The 26,043-nt window shown below is 36.1% G+C and overlaps 1 protein-coding gene across 1 annotated transcript in view; it reads right to left on the bottom strand.

The window, feature by feature from the left end:
* Nucleotides 1-26,043, bottom strand: part of POLR3A (RNA polymerase III subunit A) — a gene marked incomplete at both ends in the record, with an annotated part of 36,568 nt that overhangs the window by 9,304 nt on the left and 1,221 nt on the right. Inside the window, 22 exons of the mRNA XM_082001963.1 lie at nucleotides 829-911; nucleotides 998-1,084; nucleotides 4,515-4,550; nucleotides 5,801-5,914; nucleotides 6,728-6,898; nucleotides 8,531-8,668; nucleotides 10,018-10,136; nucleotides 11,322-11,433; nucleotides 12,586-12,758; nucleotides 13,046-13,210; nucleotides 15,209-15,347; nucleotides 16,833-16,960; nucleotides 17,651-17,720; nucleotides 18,923-19,063; nucleotides 19,596-19,737; nucleotides 20,450-20,553; nucleotides 21,088-21,224; nucleotides 21,419-21,581; nucleotides 22,519-22,758; nucleotides 23,643-23,797; nucleotides 25,131-25,302; nucleotides 25,847-25,984. Coding sequence (XP_081858089.1) covers nucleotides 829-911; nucleotides 998-1,084; nucleotides 4,515-4,550; nucleotides 5,801-5,914; nucleotides 6,728-6,898; nucleotides 8,531-8,668; nucleotides 10,018-10,136; nucleotides 11,322-11,433; nucleotides 12,586-12,758; nucleotides 13,046-13,210; nucleotides 15,209-15,347; nucleotides 16,833-16,960; nucleotides 17,651-17,720; nucleotides 18,923-19,063; nucleotides 19,596-19,737; nucleotides 20,450-20,553; nucleotides 21,088-21,224; nucleotides 21,419-21,581; nucleotides 22,519-22,758; nucleotides 23,643-23,797; nucleotides 25,131-25,302; nucleotides 25,847-25,984 — 2,927 coding nt within the window. The remainder of the gene's footprint in view (nucleotides 1-828; nucleotides 912-997; nucleotides 1,085-4,514; nucleotides 4,551-5,800; nucleotides 5,915-6,727; nucleotides 6,899-8,530; nucleotides 8,669-10,017; nucleotides 10,137-11,321; nucleotides 11,434-12,585; nucleotides 12,759-13,045; nucleotides 13,211-15,208; nucleotides 15,348-16,832; nucleotides 16,961-17,650; nucleotides 17,721-18,922; nucleotides 19,064-19,595; nucleotides 19,738-20,449; nucleotides 20,554-21,087; nucleotides 21,225-21,418; nucleotides 21,582-22,518; nucleotides 22,759-23,642; nucleotides 23,798-25,130; nucleotides 25,303-25,846; nucleotides 25,985-26,043) is intronic.

Genomic DNA, 26,043 nt, shown 5'->3' with positions numbered 1-26,043 from the left:
ATAGCAATGAGGTCCTTTCCAAAGGTACCATCTTTAAGTTGTCAGATCAGCATAATATAGTACGCTAAAACAACCTACTACAGCAAAATAGGCAATTTATGTTTAAGAACACTTAAGACAAACATAAGCAAATAATCCTAGTAACTGAAAGCAGAAGACTGATTATTGCTTTAAAATAGTTATGTTAAGAATTTAACATACACATGAATTTTCTTGAAAAAGAAAAAATATTGGTAAACAATTGATGCAGGTAAGCATGAGGCGACAGAGCGTATGTGACCAATGCCTGCATGCCGACAAATAAATCCAAGCAGTCTAAGTAAACGAAACAACCCTGAACGGATAATAAAAGATGAAAACACCCACACTATCACTGTCTTGTTAGAGACCAAGAATAACAAAAGGTTCCTACAAGTGCATAACATTCACGAATATGTGAGCACAAAGCGTGACATAATTCTTCACAGACTTTGTAAATCAACAAGATTCATATGGATTTGCAACTGATCTATTCAGATATTGTTTTGCATAGACTCTTTGGAGGTTTGGAACAATCTCCTGCAAGAGGGGGAGGAAGGGAACATGTCTGCCTTAACAAGCCCACCTGTAGATGGCGATTCTTTTTTTTTTTTTTTTTTTTTTTTTTACATTCTACCTTTGCGTTGCGATGTTTGGATCATCAGGGCCAACTGTTTCTTATGCTTTATTTGTATTGCATTCACAACAGAACCAACATTCATACAGTAAAAGTAGCAAAATACACTCTTAGATTGCAAACAAAGCAATTGGGTGTATAAATTGAGAGAAAGTAACAGGCTAAACACTTACCTCATGTATTTGTCCCTACAAGTCTCTAGAAACTTCTCTAGTTGTGTTGGAGTAATCCTATCCAACTGATATAAAACTCGAGGCTGAAAAGACAATAGAAGAGTTGGAAAAGCAATAGCTTATGAAGATCTAAAATAACTACATAAATGACCTCCTTGAAACTATTTACCTCTGTTGTGCCGTTGTCATTAATGCCATACTTATCCCTAGTTTTTTTTATCTTCTCAGAAACACCTTTGATGAATTTTTTAATTTCCTGAAATTACATTAAAACAACAGTAAGCAAAGACATGGTCTTCATATCAAAGTCTTCAGGTGTAAGTTATTTGCTTAGAGCTCCAAATGGAATGTTTACAATAATAAATTGACAATACACAATATGAAGAGAGGAACATCAAAAAACTTAGACACACTCATACGCTAGAATTTATCAAACCAGATTCACTCTTTTGTAACCATAAATTAGTAGTAGTACATGAGGAATATGGTCCATGCTGAATAAAAGCATCCTTCCTGAGCACACACTGAAAACTTAAGAGATTTGACTTTGGTTGATCCTTCCTTCCCACCTACCACTTACTGAAACTGATTCTACCACCCTAAAAAAAATTTTAAAAATATCCAAATTCTTATTTTCCCTGTATACTGACACAACCACATTCTCACTTCTCAGTATTCAAAATAAGTCAAAATGGAAAGACTGTGGCGAGAGAGGAAGTATATAAAGGTCACGTGCTGGATAGGTTTTAGAGATTCAAGATGTACTTTGTTTGGGGGGAAAAAACCCATACACACATCAGTCTCTACCTAACATAGTTAATAATAACAAGTTCAAATAACTTCTCTATGCTGTGGAGAGGCCTTGCAGAGAATTGCATTTAACATGTAGCAGTACCCATGCCTTTCAATCTCTTCCCAGGTTTACTCAAAACTAGTTCTATCAGTCTTTACTGGAACATAAATTGAAACAATACTGTCAGAAAAATATCCAACTTTTCTATGGAAACATCATTTGAGCATTACATTTTGGATATAGATATGTACTGTAGAAGTCATGAAATAAAAGGTCCATGATTAAACTCTTCTATAAAAGTGGACTCAGTGCAAGTCATTACCATAACACAGGCTTATCAAAACCAAAATATAAACAAAAAGCAAGAGGAAATCCTTCCTGTCTACTTCAATAACGATTTAAGAAAGCCTCCATGAAGGAGTGAGCCGTTTGATTTTTAGAGTTCTTTTAAATCCTTTCCACCCCACTAGCCCTGCGTTACAACCAGGATGATAGTTTTATAACATCGCCTCTTCTTCACTCAGTACTGGACTCCTTCCAACCACTGCAGGAGCAGGGCACTGAAAATTACTTGCCTTTTTTTTTTTTTAAATATATTCATAAATCATTATCAAAACACTTCTATTACATCTTAACAGAATCTTCACATTCTCAGAATAACAGTATTTTTACTGATATTCAAGGGATTTTCAGACAGTACATTATTTTCGGTGAATACCAGAACAAAGCTCAAATGAAAGATCCAACAACAGAAGTGTGCTGCTGGAACGGATCCTTCAAGTTGTTTCCCCACTTGGATGACAACAAGATGCATTCATACATTTCTGCCCCTTTTGCCCTGCAGTAACTCATATTAATTCACCAATTACATACTTCACATTTTCAAGATTTCTGACCCTGAAATCTTTCCATAAAATAGATAATTCGATTTATTTCCTAAAATAAGTGTTAAGTAATAATGTGGTATTCGAAACACTACAGATGCATAAAAAAAGGAATATTGCAGGACTTGGAGAAAATCACCCAGAACATTTGATCTAGAGGGAAAAAAAAACATTATGGAGAGACTTTAAAAGTAATTCTATCTTGAAAGGTGCTTCTTTTGTGGAGGGGCAGGAAAGGAGGAGTGGAAGGGGAAGAAGGCAGAAAGTGTAACACTAACATCTGCCTCCAGAACACTTAAGACTAAGTTCTTTTAAATTTTCACCTACTCACATAAAGCCAGGGTCAGTAATAATAACCACTAACTCCTCAAAAGAAGTTGTCATACTGGCTGAAGATTTAGTCATATGGTCGTGTGGAGAAAGGGTAGACTTAAGACCAAAACAGCACAGGAATGCAAATAGCATTTTGGCCAACTATATACTGTCAACTTTTCCTCTTTGACAGTCCCTGAGTAGCAAAATACTTTAAAAAATGCCAAAAACCTCAAGCATACTAAATCAATTGTTGTGTATCATTCTGAATTGTAAAAATAAGGTACCCAAATGATACATTATTTGCATGCACCGGAGCCAAAAGAGAGAGATGAGAAATAAAAGATAAATCTCTGATGAGATTTATTTTTCATTGTCAGAAGTTTTATTCATGCACAAGAACAGAGGAAATCATTTATTCCTGTCAACTGTCAATTATCTGTTGGCAGTTCATCCAAACTATGGATTAATTTATGCTACAAATGTAGTTCCCGCTTTGCTGCGCCTGTCTGTCTCTCTGGAGTTATCGTCAGTGCAACACTGTCCTCTATGAGAGCAGCTATGTACCTTCCAGAGCCAGCTGCAGAAACTATTGCTTCTTTCACCTAGTCTAAACTGACAAAGTCTTTTAGTCTGGACCTGTTTAACAAAAAGGTGCCAAACTGACTCAGTAAGCTCTGCCCCAACATGAGCAGCTCCTACAGAGCCAACGTTTAGTCAAAACAGCAGTCCAGGATACAAAGCCTGGTCACTTGGGTGTTTGCATCATGTTTCCCAGCACTTAAGCTTGTGGGATCATTTATACCTGTGAAGCACTGCTAATATAAGAATCCTCACAGTTAAGAAGCCCACTGAAATGCAGAGTCGTACAGACAATCCCACAAGATTCAGCAATAATCCATTCAAGTCCAGGCAGATCCATTGAGTCAGCCCTACAAATCCCAGCACCGACAGGCTGTGTGCTGAGCCCTTTCCATGTCTGCACCACACTCCCCAGTACTCATATTGTACCATCTCCAAAAAAACACAGAAAAAGGATTTTTTTTTTAATTGTGAGGGTTTCTAAAGATTTTCCCCATTTCATTAAGAAGAACACAAAAATCTCCCTTCACCTGTATCTTAATATACTCAAATACATTAAAAATATTAACACAAGTGTAACTGTGCCAACCAACAATCTGCTTTTTCATCAGCTGAATTCCCTCCAGTGAGGGTAGAGTGCAGGCAGAATGAATGCTAGTCTGTTTGAAAAAGGCTGTTTAGACATACTGTTTTCTGGACAAGAGTGCGTATGCCCGTTATAGGAACCTCCTGGTAAAATACCAGCAATAAGAATTGTTGGTAAGGGAATGTTCCCCCTCTCTTCTGTAAGGGAAAAGTGAAGGAAGGGCTATGAAGACATCAGAAAAACATGCTAATATCCCTAAAGGTTGAACAAATGAGTTTTAGAAAGGAAAGTCATATACTAAAAGAAAGCTTCCTCAAATCCTCCAATTCAACTATGGGATTAATTCACATGTCAGGGTTTTTACCATTAAAAAGGAATTGTGTAAATTATTGTGATGAACACCTACATTATAATTTAACAAGCAGTAACGTATATACGGTAATCAGTTACTTAGCACTACATACTAAAAAGCTTAGCTAAAAAGCACTAACATTAATGCTCACACAGTGCACACACATGCTGCAATTACCTCATTATATTTTTCATAACCTGTCTCAGTTAATGTCTTCAAGGATGAACAGAAAAAGAAAAGGAAAGAAGAAAATGTAACAGTATCTAAAACTTAAGATTTTAATGTTAAACTAATTACCATTAAGGTGATGTAGCCATAACTGTGCTTCTGAAATGAAGAGCAATAATTTAGATTTTCCTGATATGATTAGAAAGATGTACACCTCAAAGAACAGCTCCATCTCCAAACTTTGATATTAGTATATTGCAGGGTTTTTTCCCTTCAGAGAGGCAGTTAAGATTTACAGCATATTTCATGTATGGATATAATTATTTTTTCAACTCTGGTCTAGCAACAGAATTGCAAATCAGGTTTATAAACAACAGCTTACTAGATTTGTCACTTTCTGCTCTGAAGCACTTTGATCTTTTAAAAAGAAACCCTTGAAAAGCAGGTCACTAAATTCACGTTGTTCTCATCACTGCCAGTAATCAGAAGGTTCATCAAGGTAACAGTTCTACATGTCCGCACGCAGCTTAATGCTACAGTTTTTATCACTGTCTGCTAAAGCAGTCTTAAGTGTGGCTGCTCTCTTAAATATTTAAATCGCTTAATGCTCTTTCACGTAAATTGACTTTTACATTTCAAAGTGCAAGCAGCCATGTGAACATCCAGTTATACTTAAAAGACATGTAAGTACTCCCCAGAAGATAAGTCCAGTCCAGCAAAGCACTTCATATGACAGAAGTTTTTTGCTGGGTTAGGATCACAGGAAAGCAAGGTAACTAGGTGTAAGTGCATAGGTGGTGTTTCTATTACAGGAAAACAACCAAATGAGTAAAAACAGTTATTCAGAAAGTTGACAATATCAAAACATATGCATAATAATGGAGTATGAGACTCAGTCCTAGTGGTTTCCTATATAGAGTCAATGAGTATTATTTAATTTCTGACATCCCAGCAGAAGAACATAATTACCGTACCATCTTGCTATAGTGAGAAATTCCAGCAAGATCTCATATTAGCAGCACCCTCTACTCAAAATAAAAAAATTAACTAGATTTTTCTCTCATTTCTAAAGTTCCTGTGGTGAACATGAACAACTACCATAATAAGAATTAAAATTGCTAGTCCTACCTCCCCACCCCCTATATGTACAGAAATGTATTAACTGAACAACCTATTCTTCCTGCTACTAATACATAAAATTCAGCCATTGCTCTTACAGATTGATAAAACCATTTTATTTGCTTGAGTTACAAGCAAAAGCTAATCGCTGTGTGATAAGGACATGAGATAGTTACCTGCAGAAAACTGTCTCGGCAGCAGAGAAATTCGTTCTTCTTCATGATGGACTCAGATGTTAACACCAATTCATTTTTACTAAGGGCTGGTTCACTTCGGCATGGATATACAGCCTTAAGAGGAAAAAATTACTTCTTCAGATAAAACATAGGCACAAAAGCTCCATTGTAAAAACTTAAAATATAGATACATACAATAGATTAACAGCATTCTTTAGTTTTGTGTTGTTTGGGTTTTCTTACTACAAAATACCAGACTATTGTGAACAGAAGCTCCACTTACACTTCTACTTACTTATGGAAATCTGAAGGTATACACACACACATTTCTAATTCTAACAATTTTTTACACTCACATTACAGAAATTTGAACAGTTATTTCATCAAAAGGCTTTCATCTTGGGGGCTTGGGGCGATGGGTGGAGTGGAGGAGGGGAGGGAACAACCGGCAAACAAACCAACCACAAACTAAAACCAAACAATACCATTCTTCAAACACCACAGTATTACCAGAGTTATTCAACAACACATCAGGCCTCTGACTTAAGAAGCAGTTCAACACAAAGAACATGCATGTCTTGATTTAATAAGGAATTACTTTGTGTAATAGAAATTCAATCTACTACCCAACTAAGCCCGTAATAATTTATCTAGTGAGCTGGATTTTAGTCGCTAGAACTATGTCTAAGCACAGAAGAAAATCGTATTTTTCACAGCTCATGCACAGTTGTCCTAGTTCTCTGTTCTAATGTAAAAAATATCTATAACTCTTAGCATACACATGCTGGAAGACTGACCAGGACTACCCCAAAACACAATTTAAAATTAAATTCTTCAACTGAAACATTTCTCCCCACAATCTACTACTTCCTCCTACATGCTTAATAATCTTTTCACACTTCCAACAAAGATTTCAATAATCCTTACTCTGATATTGTCTAGAACTCGCTTGAATTCCAGTGGTTCATCCTTTCCTTCCATGGCTGCAGGATCCAAGCCATCTCCTCCATAAATAAACTGTATAATGTCACCAGTAGAACTTCTGACTGTCAAATCATACTGTGAGCAAAGATCTTCAAGTGATTTCACCAGCCGCCTCTGAAGGGGGGAGAAAAAAAAAAGTGTAAGGAAATAAACAGGATCTTTTTAAAAATAGCTATTGATAGGGATTACAAAAAGCATTGAAACTGGACTCAGAAAATGAATTTGACACAGTGATTACCAGACATGAAAACCTGCAAGTCATACATTATCCCTAGGGCTTTACTGTACATTCCGCAGAACATGAAAGCTAACAATAATCAAATTTAAAGCAACAACACAATTCTCCACATTTAGAAAGTCCATCACATAGGAAACCTAATGCTAAGCTGCAAGAACCTATTATAATCTAAGGAATTTGGAGGTTTTTTGACAGCATATTCATATTCTTCCAATCAGGTTTATTTCTCAGGGATAAAACACTTTTTGCTTATGGAAGCAAAACCAGTCAACAATTATTTTCACTGACAAAAAACAAAGACCTCATCCATCAAATCCAGTAAGTAGGTGCCCTTTTTCTACCAGTGTTAGCTACTTCTCTTACTTTAATTCATTGTATAGGGAAATCCCTTTACTACTATCTTCCTCCCTCTACCTCCCAAAAAGAAGGCATGCTATAAAGCATTAGTGGTTAAAAACTGTTTTAAGTGAAAGATGGACTTCATTGTTCTTTGAAAGTAAATTAGCTCTCTAAAGAATATAATGATATGTGGTAATTTTTTTCACTGAGCAGGAAAAAGGTAAGATGAAATAAATGTTTATATTTTTTTTCTCCAAATTCCAAACGCTACAATTTATTCATGTAAGGTTGATGAGGAAAAATATTTTGCAGGTTGCTTATTTATATACACTTGCATATACTTACACACATAAAAACATTATCCTGTTCATTTGAGACAGATGGTCTAATTAGTCACCCACCTCAAAAGGAATTTCAGTTTTTGTATAGTTACTTGTGTATCTCTGAACATGTCCCCAGCCCCATATTATCTTGGCTTTTCTACTGCCTGTTACAACGTGAAGAGGACTATACTTAAAATAATACCTAAATATTTTCACTGAAGTGTTACGACTGCTCATAATAGCAAGAAGCATTGTTGGAGGGACATTTATTTTCACATGAGAGACCGCCAAAGACACTAAAACCTTGCCGAACTTTAAGTCCAGGTCTATGTGGCCAAGGGGCCTGTTACTTAAAGAGGACAGATACTGAAAGGGAGCTTTAGCCATATTTCTGTCATCCAGACTATCTTTTTTTTAAATAACCCAAACCAAGGAGTTGTTTTCTGTTTCTCATTGTTGAAACACGGTATCTGAAAAAGCACTTACAACTCAAACCTATGTTATAATGTATGGACAAAGCTTCCATCATTCACATGGGTTTTAGGACATACACTACACAGAAAGCAGTCCTCAGTAACTCCATAGAACAAGGGCTTTTATCACTCATATTCAAGCTGAATACAAGCACGTTACTGCAACACCGCCTGAGGTCTCATTTACAAACCTCACGTCTACTGGAGAGTAGAGAAGTCTCATGTATTCCACAGTATAAATTACTCTGTTACATTGAAAACAAACATGGACACATAATGTATGCACTTTTCCCCCACCCCTCACCTCAATATGCACTTAAGACATATCATCCTTCTTCAAGACCGACAAAACCCCCAGCCCGCTGGCAGTTACCTGCATATATCCAGTTTCGGCTGTTTTTACAGCTGTGTCAACCAGACCTTCTCGACCAGCCATTGTATGAAAAAAAAATTCAGTGGGAGTCAACCCAGAATAGAAGCTATTAGCAACAAAGCCTTTTGCTGCTGGGAGCTACAGAAAAGAGGGGGGAAAAAAAAGGTTAAAATGCAATGTACATCCTGTATGCATGTTACAGAAAAACACGTTCTAGGTCACCTAAATTCTTTCAGATAGTTAGCCAATACATACACAAACACAGAGCAATCATCTCAGCTGCATTTAACTTTGAAGTTCAATGTTTGTATTGTAGATCTGAATAAAGGCTTCAAAACCCCTGCCTAGTTCTTCCAAACTCATCTAACAGACTTTCTTTCTCCTTCTACAAGCCTTGTCACGCTTCTAGCCAGTCCTTGCAAACACTACAGCAATTTCTAACACTTTGGCCTCCCTTAAAGTTGCAAATGGTATGTACATAACTAATCTTTCAAATGGTTTGCTCTTACCTCTAAGAAGAGTTCTTGCCAACAAACTTTAAGCAGGCATCTCTTTAAATCAAATAAAACCAAACTGCTTCCATGATCACATAAAACAATGTATAGGCTACAAAGAGGTTCATCTTAGAAGATAATTTTTTGCTGTTATTTAATAGGTAGCACTTCCTAAATCAGTAAAAAAAAGCTAGAGTTGAAATTTAACTTTTTCCTTCTCATCTAATTAATGAATTATTTTTTGTTCTTTAATTTATTCAAGAAGGAAAAGCTTTTATGTTACAGAACTCAGAAGCTGAAATTTGGACATTTAGTGACTAATGCAAGTGTCATGGCTACGATCTGACACTTGAGTTATCTGACTAAAACACTAACAAGACTGATGCCTAGTACCTAGAACCTTCTCTACTGATCATTAGATTTCAGTTAGCAGTTTTAAAATAAAATGAATCTCACTGAATTGTATTAACAAGTGCATGATACTCTTTATCACCTCATGTGGAACAGAACACAAACATGGAACATTCAGATTAGTCCATAGTATCTATCCTTGCGGAGAAAGAAAAAAAAACCCAAACAACAGACTCCAGAATGGCTTATCTGGCATGTTGCACCTGTCTAAAGATACCAACACACACCCAGCTGTTGTACTTAAAAGTATTAGTCTGGTGAAACAGAACGCAAGACTTAAATTATTTTTAGGACTCTCAAGAGAACCAAAAATATATCATCAGACTTACTTTAACCGTACTAAATTAGAAAGGTCTAAGCAAGGCTTAGCTGTAAAAATTCAAGCTAACTAGACATCCTATGGCAGTTTACAACACTACTGTTAACTCTCAAATCACATCCAAAACACTTCACGTTCACGGTATGTGATCCTTTTCCTTCATCATATCATGACAGCACATCCTATTATGTGTCCTTTTTAAAATGGATTAAGGCAACTTGTTTCACTTTCCTTTACAGTGTATTGCAAACATACCGAATTACCTTAGAATGCTTCTCAAAGTGAGGCAAGGATCTGTTCTCAAATCCATCAGGCACTCGGGACCCACTAATAGCCTGCTGACCTACACAAGCAATCATCTGGGATATATTAATGAAGGAGCCTGAAAAGAAAGAAAAAACCAAAACATCTTCCTCACAAATATCAGTGCTCCTCTGATGACTCAGCTGTTTCCACTCCTAGGAAGATCTGTTATTTAGCTTCATAATTAATCAAAAATGCATTTAGAATTGCAACAGTTAAAGAAGCTTTTCTGTTACTTGTCCTGTTCATTTCAGCATTTAAGCAGAAACTGGTAACTAAGTCTACAATATAACTAACAACTCCTTTCAAAATTTTTTTCTTTGGATCATAGACATTCAGGCCACCACTGTCTGAATACGGTCCTTATACTATCCTGTTTTTTTATTTTGGATTGTGTTTTATACTTGTTTTATACTTTTGGACTTGATGATCTTGAAGGTCCTTTCCAACCTTAGTGATTCTGTGATTATACAAGCCATGATTCTAACCTATGTATTTTCCTTCACAATTGCTTCAATAAACATATTTTAACAATATATTTTAAAAAAGGTTCAGTGTCTAACAAGAATTCTAGAACAATTTGAGTCCCAGAGAATTAAGTCATTAACTCAGAGGTTTTATTTGCTGAACATGTTTGCAAACAATGGCTGCCACCCCCCACAATTATACACTTAATATATTCTTCTTAGATTTCAGTATTTCTTTAGAAATACAAAACGTCACCCTGAGGCTTTCCACAATTTATTAGAGACAGGTAAATAAAAGCAAAGTGTCAAGTGATTTATTCAAATTCTCATAGAAAACAAATGAAAGTTCAGACATGAATTTGAGTATAAAACAAATATTTGGCACACAGGTGGTTCTTCAGAAATAAAGCAGTGAAGATGGCTGAAATATTAGTTCCAGTTCTTAATACATCACTTCCAGTTGATTTTTGTATGTGGTATAGATACTTTCAAGTCAGAAATGCAACTGAAAGCTTTTTACTGATGAATTAATTCAAGTTTTAAGAACATCTTAAGTTCAAATAAGATGTTTTTCAATTTGTACTAAAAATTTAAAGATACAAAAACTAGCGCATGAGCTTGATTTTAATTAATTATACCCAACCTGTACTTGCTGAGAGGATTCACGTCAAACCTATAGAAGACAAATTCAATACTTGCACAACTGACTGCATAAAACAAACTATAAAGACAGAACAAGTAATTCTGAGAACAGTGATGGAGCAAGCAATCTACTTCCAAAGCTTAGCTATCCATACCTTTAGAACCACAGAGAGCCATGATAAGGGGACTGTTGCTCTTGTCCAGTTCTCTGAGACAGGCACTGCCAGCATGATCTCTGATAACAGAGAGTTCTTTAAGGATTAAGGCCTGAAATCCAAGATTCCAAAGATTCATCAGTCATTAAAAACACCATACATCAACAATCCTCTACCACTTGCCAGCAATACCTTCAGTAGTCAAAGGAAATTCAGAATAAAGAGAGAGAAACCTAGACATTGCTTCGGGTAAAACAAGTTTGAATTTTAACTTGCATAACTTTCCAGTTTGCTGCACAAGAAGTCTTTGTTGGGATAAGACAGGGGTAGCCAGGGACATGACAATCTCTTTTGTCAGCATCACCAGCTTAAGCTAAATTAAGCATTGAATTAAGCTCTAAGTCTCACTACAATACATAAAAGATAACCACCAAAATTTATTTTTGGACTGCTTTCAGAGAGTACAGTACCAGTATCTCCAATTGTTAAGAACATAACAAATGTATCCCCCAAAAAACATTCTAGGACATACACAGGTGTCTGAAGAGACAAAGAATGGAAATCACTGCAAGACACTTCTTTCAGAGTGTCACTTCAAACTCAACAGCTTTGGCAGTATTTCATCGTAGGGTGGGGTTTTCTGGTTGGTTGTGGGGTTTTTTTTGTTAAAAATTAGACATTGACTATACAAGAAGACAAGCATATAAAACCATTAAAGACAATGAACAGAGTGTTTGTTCTTCAGCTGACTTCATGTCTGTAAGCTTTTGGGCAACATTGCTCCTCATCAAAATCTTCCCAGAAAAAACAAAAAATCCACCATAATCAAAGTCCACTTAATTTTTGCCCCAATAAGGTGCAAGGAAACACTTCCATATAAACAGAACTGAAACTAAAGGAATGTTTTGCTTCTTGGATTAGGTTCTTTGTTGTCACTATTCTTGATTAACTAAGCGAATACTGATAAAATGTAATTAACCCTGTTCCAATTACCCATGTAATCTTATTCTCTTGCATGTCACTCCAATACACCCAGCCAGAAGAGAGGGAGGATCTCAGTTGTTTAGTATTTAGCTAACATTTTTAGATGCATGCAAACATCTAACGTTAAGTCTAGATAGCCTCAGCTAAAGTTGCATACGTAGGGACCGTATTTGCTCGTATTTTTAGGTTTCAGAAGAGAACTTTGAACTTCACAATTTACATGAAGATGTTCATGAAGTCTCTAGTCTAAATATATAGAGATTTAAATTAAAACTTTTACCTCTAGTGTCTCTTCTGCAGTACAACCAGGCTGCTGCTGTAGCTTGCCAGTGTTCAGAGCTTCAATATACTCATCACATTTCTTATAGCCAGCATTCAGGAGCTCATACTTAGCTTTTAGCAGGCCCTGCCCAGGGGTTACATCACCAATTCCAATTGAAAAGCCACGATTAGCTATTTTCAAAAATAAATAAATAAAATAATATTCATAGCTCAATCTCATATAGAGAAAACAGAAATTAAAACCAGGAAACATTATCAACGGGAAATTTATTTTTATCTCCCATTATGTGACCATCATAAGCACAATCAGTTGTTTCGCTGCTTCTGTCAGCTGCACAACTAGCTGATTTTTTTCAAACATAGTACCTCATGCTTGAAGGAAAAGACTGACTTGATTGTTTTGTATTTCTGCTTTAAGATACTATTTTCCAAGGAAATGTACTTCCTCCCTTACTTACAAAGATAGACGGGAGCAAGTCTGGCTAGTCGTGACATGGCATCTGCAGCTTCTACCTGTCCCCAGTCTCTCAGCAAGATGTAGAAGATGTTGTTCTTGGATCCTGAACCTAAGGTTCCTTTGTCCATACTTCCACTCATTAATTCACTGTTTTGAATGGTGACATCTAGAAATAAAAAGGCAAAAAGAATTTTCATTTTTCTAAAACATAACCTAAACTCTAGTATTCAGTTATGGAGTAAGTTATTAAATAAAAGCTCTGTTCACAAAAAGAACAAAACCCAAAGACGTACATTTAATGTATCTGCTGAAGTGTGTGAGTATGTATGTAGGGGGAGCAGCCTACAATGTGACCTTATCAACTTAAGCTAAAATGTATTTCCCTTCCTCCTTAGAGAGGTAAATGTATCCAATTTAAGACTTGTGAGAAACATTATGAATAACCCTTTTTGTTAGAAATCTAAAAAAAAACCCCAAACCTTGCTTCATTAATCTGAATAAAGTCTTCAATCAATCTTATGTGTCCAGAAATGAAGTCCCCAATCATGCATAATAAACTAAAGCAACAAAATTCAAAAGTGAAGTTACAGTTCTCTTACTCGAAGATTCTGATACTCAATTCAACTCAATCACCTCTGAAGGCACGGCTTAAGTTTAAAAGACACACTGGACTCAGATATCTCTTTAATTACAAGCATATCATGAAGACATGTCTCTTGCCTGTAGGCCTATACACATTGCCTCTTTTAGATGACTTCCTTTTACTTCATCAGGAACCTTCCATTTCAGGCACTGAATCTTCCTTATAAGCTTTAGCCTTTAAGCAATTAAAAAGTATCTTCTGTACATGAACTTTAGACATTTTTTATGAGAGCAGCGCAATATATGTTCATTCTCAACTTCATTATGCATCTTTCAAAGAAGAACTGGCATATGTAAATGGATCCAATTTAATCATTTTATGCAGAATAACGTAGATATTTCCACACTGTACTCCATGCTCAATAAAATGTCAGTTTAGGTAATCATCTTCTTGAACCAGAAGTCACTGCTCTATCACTTATTATATACGATCAAAATACGATACCAGGGTTTCTTAAGACTTTGGAGAATTTGCAGAAAAATTTTCTGAAGAAAATTAGTGTTCCTTCAGAAATTAATTTTTCAGAGAACTGAACAGAGCCACCAATGAAATCCAAAAGTTTTCTGCATCATCTGCTACTTTCTAACTCAGAAAATGGAAATTCTTCCTATGCTTCCTAAAATGAAAAGACAGTGGAGCAAAGGAAATGATCTATGTTCACACCCATGAACATGAGCTTGATTGTTCACAAGTGTAAACAGGATCACTTTGTTGCCTTTCACCCCACATTCCTTAGTGGCTGAAAAAAAAAATTGTGCAACCATGTTTATAACTAACTTCACAACCACGGCATGGTCCTACCTTCTAAGTAACTCAGAGTCTGGTGTAGAGAGGATTTGAGTCCTAACTGGTAAATTCTTTCTCACATCAACATTACAGGATAGAATTACTGTAAATCAGTGACTCCGCCCTAGGTTCCTTAACTCACACTTCTGAGCTGCAAAGAGCCAAGCTAACCCTGCCTGCTCAAGTTCTTTTCCAGCTATCACCGCATGAATGTTAAATTAATAATAAGCAAAGCTTTGCTCATCTCCTCTTCAAGCCTGATGCTTTGCATTCCATCTGACACTGACTTCCCTAACTGGAAGGCTACAAACGTTTGGATATCCTAGGGATTCCTACCTCCCCTACATATCCTAAGTCCTTTCACTGACTTCTAATCCCTATATTACTACGCTCACTTAAGAAAGTATTTTTTTCCATTTTCCCTCTGCACAACAACTTCCTAAGCTTCTTTGCTTTTACCTCTCTCTCAACTTCAAATACTACGTTAGCATCACGACAAGCCTAGCATCATATAAAAGCGTTATTACAAGAAAACACCTAGGTCTTTTCTTTGGTGTTCAGCATGACTTCAACTTTTGAGAAAAACTGCATGATTTTATTTGTCATTTCAAGAATACTTATGCGAAGTACTGCTTTAAGTCCTACAGTGAGTTCAACAACAACAAACTCAACAAAACAATAGCTAACAATTTCTTGCAAGATTTCCAAAACACAGCTTTAGAAGCATACACTCACAGGAATCATTGTAACACAGGTCTTCCCCTTTGCCACAATACTGTTTGCCCTTGGTTCGTAGATTGGCTTTCACAGGACAATCATCACTGGGTTTGAGAATGAGGCTGAAAATCTGTTTTCCTGTCCAAAGTGTTACAGGCTTAGAAACAAAAGGACAAGAATTAGGATTACAGAGTTTATGTTACAACTACAGTAAAACAGCAAGCAAGAATTTAGTTGTAAAATTGTTTTCTATACAGAACCTTTTTCTATACTGAACTATAAAGTCCAGTAGCCTTCCTTTGAATAGGGAAGTATTATGCACTTCTACAGATATAAAAATGCTGACTGATGAATGGTTATACTTTACATAAGGATATGTCCATGCATTTAGAGTAACATGCTCTATTGTTCCCTCTTACTGTCATGTTTCCCTTTCTGATTAGAGAAGTTAAAAAAAAGAGGCTGCTGCTGTCATTTCGTTTCTCAAAGAGGCTGCAACATCTATAATTCCTTCTTTATGTAGTGCCTTTGGTTTAAATTTTTAGGCAGTTAAACATTCATAGTTATGTACTCCTCTCAACCATAGTTAAATTTAAGTAACTGTCACAGCTAGTGCTGAAATGATTCATTTGGAGTGACAGAAGCAGTCCAAGAATTACTGCTCTTGGCAATTAGCAGAAGTTCATATAAATTTATAAAATTCACATTAGAATTAGCCTGTAAATGCTCCGACCTTGCTTTAAATTAGTATTATTCATTGGTATTTCAATTGCACTTTCTGAATTTCCCTATTATTGCACTTACTATTTCGAAATTAAATAAAAGGTATAAAAAAATATACGCCAATACTTAGTGAATATTTAACAAATTTGAAAATGTGCTGCTCTCTCCAAACAATACTGTTTGCCTCAGACACAAAATTAATCAAATACAGGCACCCTCACATTTATGTGAATAAAGGCTTAACAGATGCTAATCTAATAAATGATACATAGCTCTCTTCAAAGTTTGTGACAAATACACAAATACTCTGTCCTTCATAATAAATATTTTGTGTTCATGATCTACCAAAAAAAAAAAAACCCTAAAGCAAACAAAAAAAAAAATCACATAGCACTCAACCTCTTTAACACATTGCCAGGTTAACAACTAAAGCATACTATTTCCCAGGTTTAGCATCTCCTAAATTTGGGATACTGAAACCTACAACTGTTGAGCATTTCAGGACATTACTTGAGGGTGCCGAAGGAATAACACTGTTTCTCAACTTAGCCCTGTATTAGTCTGCACAGCTAGTGACAGTGAGGTTACCAAGAACAATGTACCTTCTACTGACCATTAACAGCCAAGTGGTCTGCCTCACAGTAGCAGCGTAGCAGCAAAGCTATGTTTGAAACCTGAAGGAACCTTGCATCTGGACTGCACCACGCAAGGTTGACTCTGTTCAGCATCATCAAACAACTTCTGCGTAGCTTTGACCCCGAGTTCTGATCCTTGCACTTTACACTTCACAAATACAAAAATCTCATACAAAACTGTCAGAGAAAACAAGAACTGTCTCTGCTGAGAACATCACCTTGAGTCAAGAACACACAACAGAGAAAGTCTTAGTAACATTAAAAAAAAAAACAGTTTGACACACCTTCAGAATTGCTGGAGGTGGAAGACGAACTTTAATCTTTTCATCCTTGCCAACTAGGATAGAAGCAATAATTTGACAGGCTTTGGCTCGATCAAAAAAGGTATCTTTTAATGTAAGAAGATAGGCACCTAGAATGTAGAAAATTATTAATGTGACAGACTAAAATGGGATTAAATTTAAAAGCTATTGCATATTCAATATCAATTATTCCACTCCAATACTAGTTACCTACTCACTATTGTAATAGTTTAGACTGCTTCAGTTCTAAATCTTTTCCAGAATATTTTTTTTAATTGCTCCACATTCAAATTTCTAAAAATTAAAACCAGTGCATTTCTATAATCTATTCTCTCTCAGACTCTATCCCATAGGCAAAAATAAGGCCTTGGCATTAATTTTTCGCATACTTTCTTCCTGATAGTCATTGGACATTTCCCAAAGAATTAAGGAAACTTTAAGGTACTTACTGTAGGTTAAAACTAATTTTTGACTAATGAATTCAACTCTTCTACCATAATTATAAGCAGATTACATTGCCTAATGTGTACAAAGATCCCAAACATTCATTTTCTGTGTTGGAGAAACACTGCAAAACATATGCAAGTGTAATAATTGCACCTAAAAAGACAGACATTATCAGAAGATATTCCGAGGTTGTCATTTTACATCAGACTAACAATGGCCTTACTTTCATGTCACTTTGACTTGTCAGAGAGAAATTTTTTAATTAATACAGAAAAATTCTGGAGAAGAGGGAAGTGGTTTTGAAGGAACAACTGTTAAAACCACACAGCTCTAAAATTAGCTTATATACTCACCTGTGAGGAAATCCTGAATAGCAGCAATGAGAGGTTCTCCATTTCTTGGCGTTACCAAGTTTGCTTTAGTCTATGATACAAGAAACAAAAAAATTACACATTTGAAGATACTGATATTCCATTTATTATTCAAAAGGAAACCTTCCATTTAAGACAGTTATTTTAGTAAAAACAGTAAAAAGATAGAAAAAATTGAACTGGAAGTTTCAGTTCACTACAGTCCATGCAAATCTATTGACAGTTAAGGAATAATTTGGGAACAGTTAGTGGAAATTACATATGCTGTTTCATGAGCATAAGTTGCAATTAACTTGATCTGTTTGCTAGGTTACTGTTCAAATGGGACAGGGAAAGGAAGACAAGCTAGCTTGAAGAACCTGAGAGAGGACAAAAGAGGTTATGCTCACTACAGGAAGTGAAATATTCCAACTTGTGTGGTCCCTACTGATATGTAATAATCAAGCCAGCAACTTCCACTAGCCCCATTTTCTTACACCTTACTCAGACTACTGCTCCAGTTAATGACCTGTGCAGCACAGTTTTGCCTGAACTGTTCACAGGCCCACAGAAACATGAATCACACGCTTTTGGCAGCTTTCTTTTCAAGCACCCAAACCAGTTCAGCAAGCCAATACACACTGAAGTCAACAGTTGCATTGGTACGTCTGAAGTAGCGGTGGCATTCAGTCACCCTGAAGGAGCAACGTACTGGAAAACCCTCAGATTGTTGCTACTGACTCTACTTTCACACCACAGATCAATGCCTGCAACCATCAGATGCCTCTTTATCTACACTCCCTTCTCCTTTTTTTCCCCCTGCCCTAAGAGCCTACAGTCTCCTGCCTTCTCTGGTAAACTGCCTTCTCCAGTACAAGAACACTATTGCTGCCTCATTTCCCGTTGGTCTGCCTGCCTGCAATTGCTGGGCTGTCAGACCAGAAAGCAAAGCTCTGTTTGATAACAGAGCCATCCTATTTTGGATGGTAGCAAATGCCAAGGACAGTCAGGCAGAAACATACTAATGATACCTACTTACTTAAAACCACTGAATTTTCCACGGATGCTAAATATAAGTCTATTAGACTACTACTGTATAACAGTGCTAATTTATTCTAAATTTCCTTTTGCAGAGTTTTCAGGTAGCTTCACAGTCACGTATTATCCATACCCAGGAGTATTAACAATATTTCAGATTTCACATCCAAGTTAAGAAATACAGGGCTCAGCCCATCTGCCACCAGCAAAATCCCAACCCCAACATCATCTACATACCCCCATTAAAACAAGTGCTTCTGCTTTTGCTTCTTCTGTCTGAGGAAGGTGAAGGTTCATCTCATCTCCATCAAAGTCTGCATTGTATGGTGTGCACACACATTCATTAAATCTGAATGTCCTATGAGGTTTTACTCTAGCCTGGGAAAAAAAGAAGAGGAAAAAACCACAAGTGATGCACATGCAGTCAAGCATGCTAAAAGATGAAAAGCCATGCCCGAGTGCTTCCTTGTAGGCTTTACCCTTTTTATTACAGACATGAGTCAAACTTTCTGATTACAGGATTTAACTCAATCAGGAACTGACAAGATCTGTACTCAGGTTATGTTATACAAATGTTGCAATAAATTCCATTATGAAGAATTTATACAAAGCAGAGAATACAGGATGCTTTGTAGAGATCACATAAACTGTAGAGAAATGAAATGCTCACACAAGAACAGATACCAGGGTCATTTAAGGCTATTAACAGAATTCCCCAAACAGCATACTGCCCTGTTACACATCAATTCCCATGCAAAAGCACAACCACCCTGTATTCATGCTCATCCTCACATAGCGTTTCAGAACCAGCTGTTTATTTTTGTGTGTGTAAGAGATAAACACCAGCAAAGGTAAATCACCCAATATTCGGGGATGCACTACCTGTACGTTAGGCTGTGTGTGCACTTACAATGTGAGCCATGATGCTCAGCTTATGAAGAGATGGTTGTCGATTGAACAGGACTATGTCACCATCTATAAGATGTCGCTCCACAATATCACCAAACTTCAACTCCTGGGCCATCTTTTCTCGGTTTCCATATTTCAAAAATCTTAGAGTAACACATAACAATGGAGTCAGAAGAAATCAAGTCAGAAAGATGTAAAGAAAATTGAAAATAAATTCTGTGTTTATAATGCAAGTTTTTGCATTAAATGTTGAAGTATTTGTATTACAGTAAATAGAAGACAAAACTGGTGTGGATCGCATCATTAAACATCAGCCCTGCTGTTATTTTAAATAGTGAATCTATTTGTGACATTAGTTAACAAGGCTACAGTTATTAGTAAAAGTAAGAAAAAAGTCTATTTATAAAAATAAAGAATTTATTTCAATAGTATCAGGCAGTATAGTATGCTGTACTCAGATACTATCACTTCTTACTACCCATAAACGGACTGCAGATTAGCTCTCCCATGAAAACACAACAGTATAACACGCACAAAACTGCCTATTTCCATTTATCTCTGTACTACACCTGCTATTCCAAATAAGAGATACTCGGTCATAAAAAAAAAAATAAATCTAATTGCAGTTCCCCATCATTAGTATGTACACTTAAGTTTAAATCCAACAGATTATCTCCTGAGGTTTGGTGTACAATTTCTTTTTAGACAATGACAATTTCTTCATTACTGCCCTTTAGGAAAGATTCTAAAAATAAATTTTAATCCCTGTAGATATAGCTGTTTTCACATAGCAGTAAGAACAAGTTGATGAGATAAAAACTGAATCAAAAAGTGAATCACAGATAAGCATGATACCTTTTCATCTGCGTGTGCCTTTGCTGTATGAAGTTGGCTCCAGGATGAACATCAGGACCATTACGGACAAGTTTCCTCATAAAATTAATATTTGCTTTGTTCACCTGTTGCATAAAGACTTCAATCAGAAACAAATGAAACATGTTTCAGGACCCTGTTTTTGCTGGTGGCCTTTGTGTTCTCAAATTTTAGGCTCACCTGACAATCCCCCTCACAGCCTCCAGCTGCTGAAAGGAACAAGCAGGAGGGAACAGAGGAGGAAAATGTAAGCCAATCTTAGAGCAGAACGTCAGAGTGAAATTAAATTAAAAATCTGGGAAGTACATTCAGAAATAAAAATACCTAAGCACTCCTTGGACAGATACACTAAACATATGGAGCTATGCAGAGTTGAAAAAATATCAAGCAAAACTCTTCTCTTGACATGTCACTCCTTACACCATATGCCTTCACAGAACTTGGATGTATCCAATACTATAACATTCATTTGAAAGCAGCAGCAGAACTGGCAAAGAATGACATTTTGAACATAAAAGCAATACATTCATTCCCTTTTATAATAAGGCTACAAAGAAGGACAACACTGATTCCTGTTTAACAAAAAGGCATCGAAAACGTTTTGATTCTACACTACTTACCTTTTCGGGAAAAGTTAGTATTTTAGCAACATGAATAGGCACTGCTACTTCATCTATTCTTAAGTTAGGATCAGGTGAAATGACTGTTCTGCCAGAGAAATCCACTCGCTTTCCAGACAGATTGCCTCTAAACCGACCTAGCAAAATAAGCAAGTGAAAACTCTTTCATGTTGAATTTGTTTTCAAAATATTATCTGTTAAGACAGCACATCAGTACATATTTCAAGGTACATTACTGAAACGCAACACAACAGTGGCAGAGAGATGTTTTGGAATAGCAAATATTTGTTGCTTAATTAAAAAAGAATTAAAAACAACATTCTAGACAAACCTTGCTTTCCCTTAAGTCTCTGAACAAAACCTCTGGTCCATTTTTTAGGTGCCATGTTGAGAGGAATTCCTGACAGTTCACTGTTAATGTACAGGGCACACTGCAGTTGAAGAAAGTCCCAGTCTTCCATAATCATCTGTGTTTTGGCTCCTGATATCCTATGCTAAACAAAATAGTCACCCAGTTCAGAAAATAAAGATAATAACACATCTTAAACTAGCAAAGAATTTTTCTGATATTACTACACCACTTCTTTCAAAAACAATGTTAAAAAAATCTTTATACACATTAGAATGAAAAAGGGGAGATAACTTTATAACAGGATGCATATTGTTATAGCATAAGGCAATATGCGTGAAAACACAGCAAAAAATTTCTTTTGACTAGCACCAGCTTTGGACAAATGCTCACAAAACTACGTATTTATTTAAAATGTATTTTTCCACTGAAGCCACTGAAGTTAAGCTAATATAATAGCTAGGAAAATAGCCAGTAGTTAACAATTTTTCAATCATGGGACAGTTAGTGCTGACTTCATTTTGTTTTCCTGACCAAAAAAAACAGTTTTGAAAAGCATGAAAAGTACCAGTCTGGTAGAACTGTTTTTGTAAACAAAGGATAAATTACCAAATTCACATCTAGTCTCCATTTGATAACCATGCTAATTGAAACTTGATTTCAGTGGAATAAAGGACAAAGATATAGTAAAAGAAAAGGAAAGTCTACATGACAAAACCCAAAAAAACCCAATAGGTATAATGTTTTCATTTTAAGTGACCACTCAAAAAGTGTCATAGTCACGGTGGGGGCGGGGGGCAACAATGAGACCAGTTTACGGACCAGAACTCAAATGAAAAAACATTTCCCATGATCCAGCAGCAGACCTTCAGTAGGTCCTACACTGCAAGCAGCCAGTCAGCCAGCTCCATTTGAAACAAGTTTCTCCATTTTTTTCAATAAAATGCCAAACAACATAGCAGTACAGTACAGACTGCTTGCTAGATTGTAAGCAGTAAGACAACTAAAACCACTTGCTATATTAAAATCTAACCAGATCTTTTTGAAGGCAGCAGCCTCTGAGAGCTTGTAGGATTACTCACCTTTTTTATTACATCATTGAGGAAAATGATCTCCGTCAGTTTCATTGTTAAGTCATCTTCGTTGGTGCCAGACTTCAAGTCACTCACAACAGAGGGTCTGATACACAGTGGAGGCACCAAGAGTCGTGTGAGGATCAAATCTGAAGGTTTGCCCGCTTCTGGGTTCATTAGAAGCAGAGGAATGTCTTCTGCTGGGATTCTTTTAAAGAGGTTCAATACTACTAACGGATTCAAGTTTTCCTACAAAATCCATTGGAGAATGGGGAGAGCAAGCCATCATGTGACAGTTTCAGTGATTCCCTCCTCCTCTCATTTACTGATTGTTCAAAAATGAAGTATTTTAAAAAGATAAATAGGTAAGAACTATTAATTCGAACAAAACTATGTTTTGTTCTGAACCAATGCTTTTAGCACCTCAGGTACTAACTTGCTGTTTTCTTTCTTTTTATCCTTATACATCAGTGTTTACTGCTCATGACATTATTGGTTTTTTTTCTTTAAACAGTTAACAAGAGTATTTCATAGTTACTTATCAAAGCAACTCGATAAACCTCTTAAAATAAACTTATCGAGTACACTGTATTCATTTTGTTAGTAGGAACTCACATAAATTACAGTACTCTCCAGACTTTTTTTTTTAATTTGTTTCTTTCTTCTTAGTACAGCTACTGCTGTAGTATAGGAAACTCCAGTTCTTTTTTACTTTTTCTGTCTAAAAAAACTTTTACTTTTTTACTTTTTCTGTACCCCAGAATCTTCCCAGCTTTCAAAGAGCAGAAGGAAACAAAACTGCATGCAATGCAAAGCTGAATCAAACAAAAACATTAGATAATGAAGTCTCCTCTCTCCTTCTCAAGTTCTTCTGAAGGAAAAAAAAAAACGTGTATTGTAATGATCTCAGAGTAATAGTAAATCTACATGTAACACAGAGCTTCTATGGGCCTTTCTTCCTTCTAGCTTGTGGAAGTTTCATACACGAAGAGCATCTCCCTTCTTTACGGTGTCTTTTGGTATACAAAAATCTTGGATCACCACGAGGCTTAAGCTGCTACAATGAAAATCTTTGAGGAGTTTTATTTCAAGCATAACAACTAACAGAAAATTTAAGTCATAATAAAATTCACCTGAGCTCTTCCCAGTAAGGGTTCTACTTCTTTGTTATGTTCTATGGCAGTTTCAAAGGACTGGAGAAAAGTAGATACTATTGGATCTACCACTTTCTTATTGGTCTTGTACTTTTCATGTATTATTTTCAACAAACCACACTTCTTGACAGTTCCTGCAAGCAAATAAATGTAGGGGTTTTTTTCAGACAACAAAAACACCAAGCAAACAAACTAACAAACCACATGCCAAAACTTAAAACAAGTAAGCTACAGTTCCAAAACTGGTTAAAGCTTCAGTGAACACAAGAATAAAATAAAATTTTATCAGCTTTATTAACCAGTTTCTTAAATTCACAGAACACAAAGAGGACAATCAGGGCATGTCTCCTGCTGGCTTGGTGTGCCTAAGTCACGGTGCAGCTTCTGGAGCTGAAAGCAGGTGGTTTAGCCCACACTTTACCTCAGCTTCCCCACAGTCACAGCAGATTTTTTTTTTTTTTTAAAGTAGTTCTTAGACTAAAAACAGGACTAAGATGTGCCATTTATGTATCATTCCACTATCCTGTAAAGTAGTTTTGGAAGTGACCTGTAAGAAGAATCGGACAACTATTTTCACACCATGCATGTAACATTATTCATAAAACTTCCACAGACTAGTATAAGTGCTTTCCAAACTCAATTATTTTTACTGAAATATACTGATCTACTTAATTTTGTAAATGCCTATTGTTTGTACCCCCTATATGTATATGTGGCCCTTACAATGAAGCAGCTTGCTTTCTATTTATTCAGGCTGTTGATCGTTACAACAAAAAGCCCACAATTTTCATCAGTTAAAAAAGTAAAATTTAAAGTTATGAATTAACCATCCACTATGAATCTGTAATGCTGCAAGTCTTTTAACAGCAGTATTACTTGATCAGAGTACATGAAGAAAAAAATAAGTATTTTGAAAACAAATGTGAAATCTATTAGGATACTCTGCTCTGAGGAACAAACTCCAGTGTCACCCAAGACCATCACAGCTCACATACTGCCAAACTGCAGGGCATACCTTTCTAGAGGACAACACACACAGCTAATATTAAGAAAGATAATTTAATATAATAATGAACAATGAAGTTCAAACAACATTGAAGTCTACAAATGCTTCTATGCTAAGGTATTGATCACTGACAATAGCTCCCAATATTTTTAAAAACATGTTAAACAGGGTGGTTTTTTTTCCATTATTCAAGTATCAAGTATTGGTTACTGCTATGAAGAGACACCACATGAAACAAAACCAGCAACTAGGACAATGTCTCTATCCACATAAATGAGATGTAAGCAAGCACATGCTTGATGTTAAGAATGCAATTACCTGATTCTTAATAAAAGCCAGAGAGACTACCCTCTAACCGTTGAATGAACAGGGATATTTAAGATTTTGATGCCTATCACAGCCGCCAACATAAAAACCATCACAGTAGATGACTATCACTAACTGCTACTGCCAATACTCACCATTAAAGGCACCACAGTATGGACAAGTGTTTTTCTTTCGGCACTTTTCAGACACTTTCTTTTTTAGCCCTCTTTTCTGAAGATATGTAAGGCCAGGACGCTTCAGGTAATCCAAAAATTGTTTTTTTTCTTCCACTGACAGCATGATACGGCAGCAGGTTTTGCAGATCATCTTGAATGTAAACACATATAAACACAGTTGTTTAATAGACACATGCAGAGTTGTAACATCTTCTACTATAGCTTACATTCTTCAACAGAGGGCAGTTTTTTGAATGAAATACAATGGTCTTGTTGAAAGACCAATTCATATGCTGTAATAAACAAAAAAAAGTACATGGAAAAAAAAAGAGTCAGTGAGGGAAATCCTTATCTAAGCTCTGCAGGATCTTAAAAATCCATATAAAGCAAACAGAGATTTGGTTTACTGGGGTGTCCTAACAGGCAAGTTACACTGCATCATTTAATTTGAACTACTACAGAAAAATAATGGATTAAATTAATCAGTCTGAGATTGTATCAAGTAAAATGGGTGTATTTATGTGACTAGGACTGGCATTTAAATACATTTATTCTACAAAACATAAGACGCATAAAGATAAAATTTATGGTACAACCTTATTTTGGCCTTCCCAATTACTCTTTCAAGCACCATTTCTTCTGATAATTTCCTTTTTCTGGACTACAAACTGGTGACAAATCATAATCATGTTTACCTGTAAGATGCCTATCACAGCTTTGAAGTATCCAACGTGAAAACATGGCAGTTCTAAGTCAATGTACCCATAATGTCCTAAACAATCAGCTAGATTTTTTCCACAGGTTTCACAGGGACGGTCTTTTTCACTGGTTCCCTTTGGGAGGAGGTGAACACAGACAGAAAAATATTTTAGGTTTAAGCAACTGATTACAT

Source organism: Phaethon aethereus (assembly GCF_964289735.1).
Source record: "Phaethon aethereus genome assembly, chromosome: 7".
NCBI classification, from domain to species: Eukaryota; Metazoa; Chordata; class Aves; order Phaethontiformes; family Phaethontidae; genus Phaethon; species Phaethon aethereus.
Note: the sequence above shows the minus strand (reverse complement) of the source record. Positions and strands in the feature narration are given on the sequence as shown.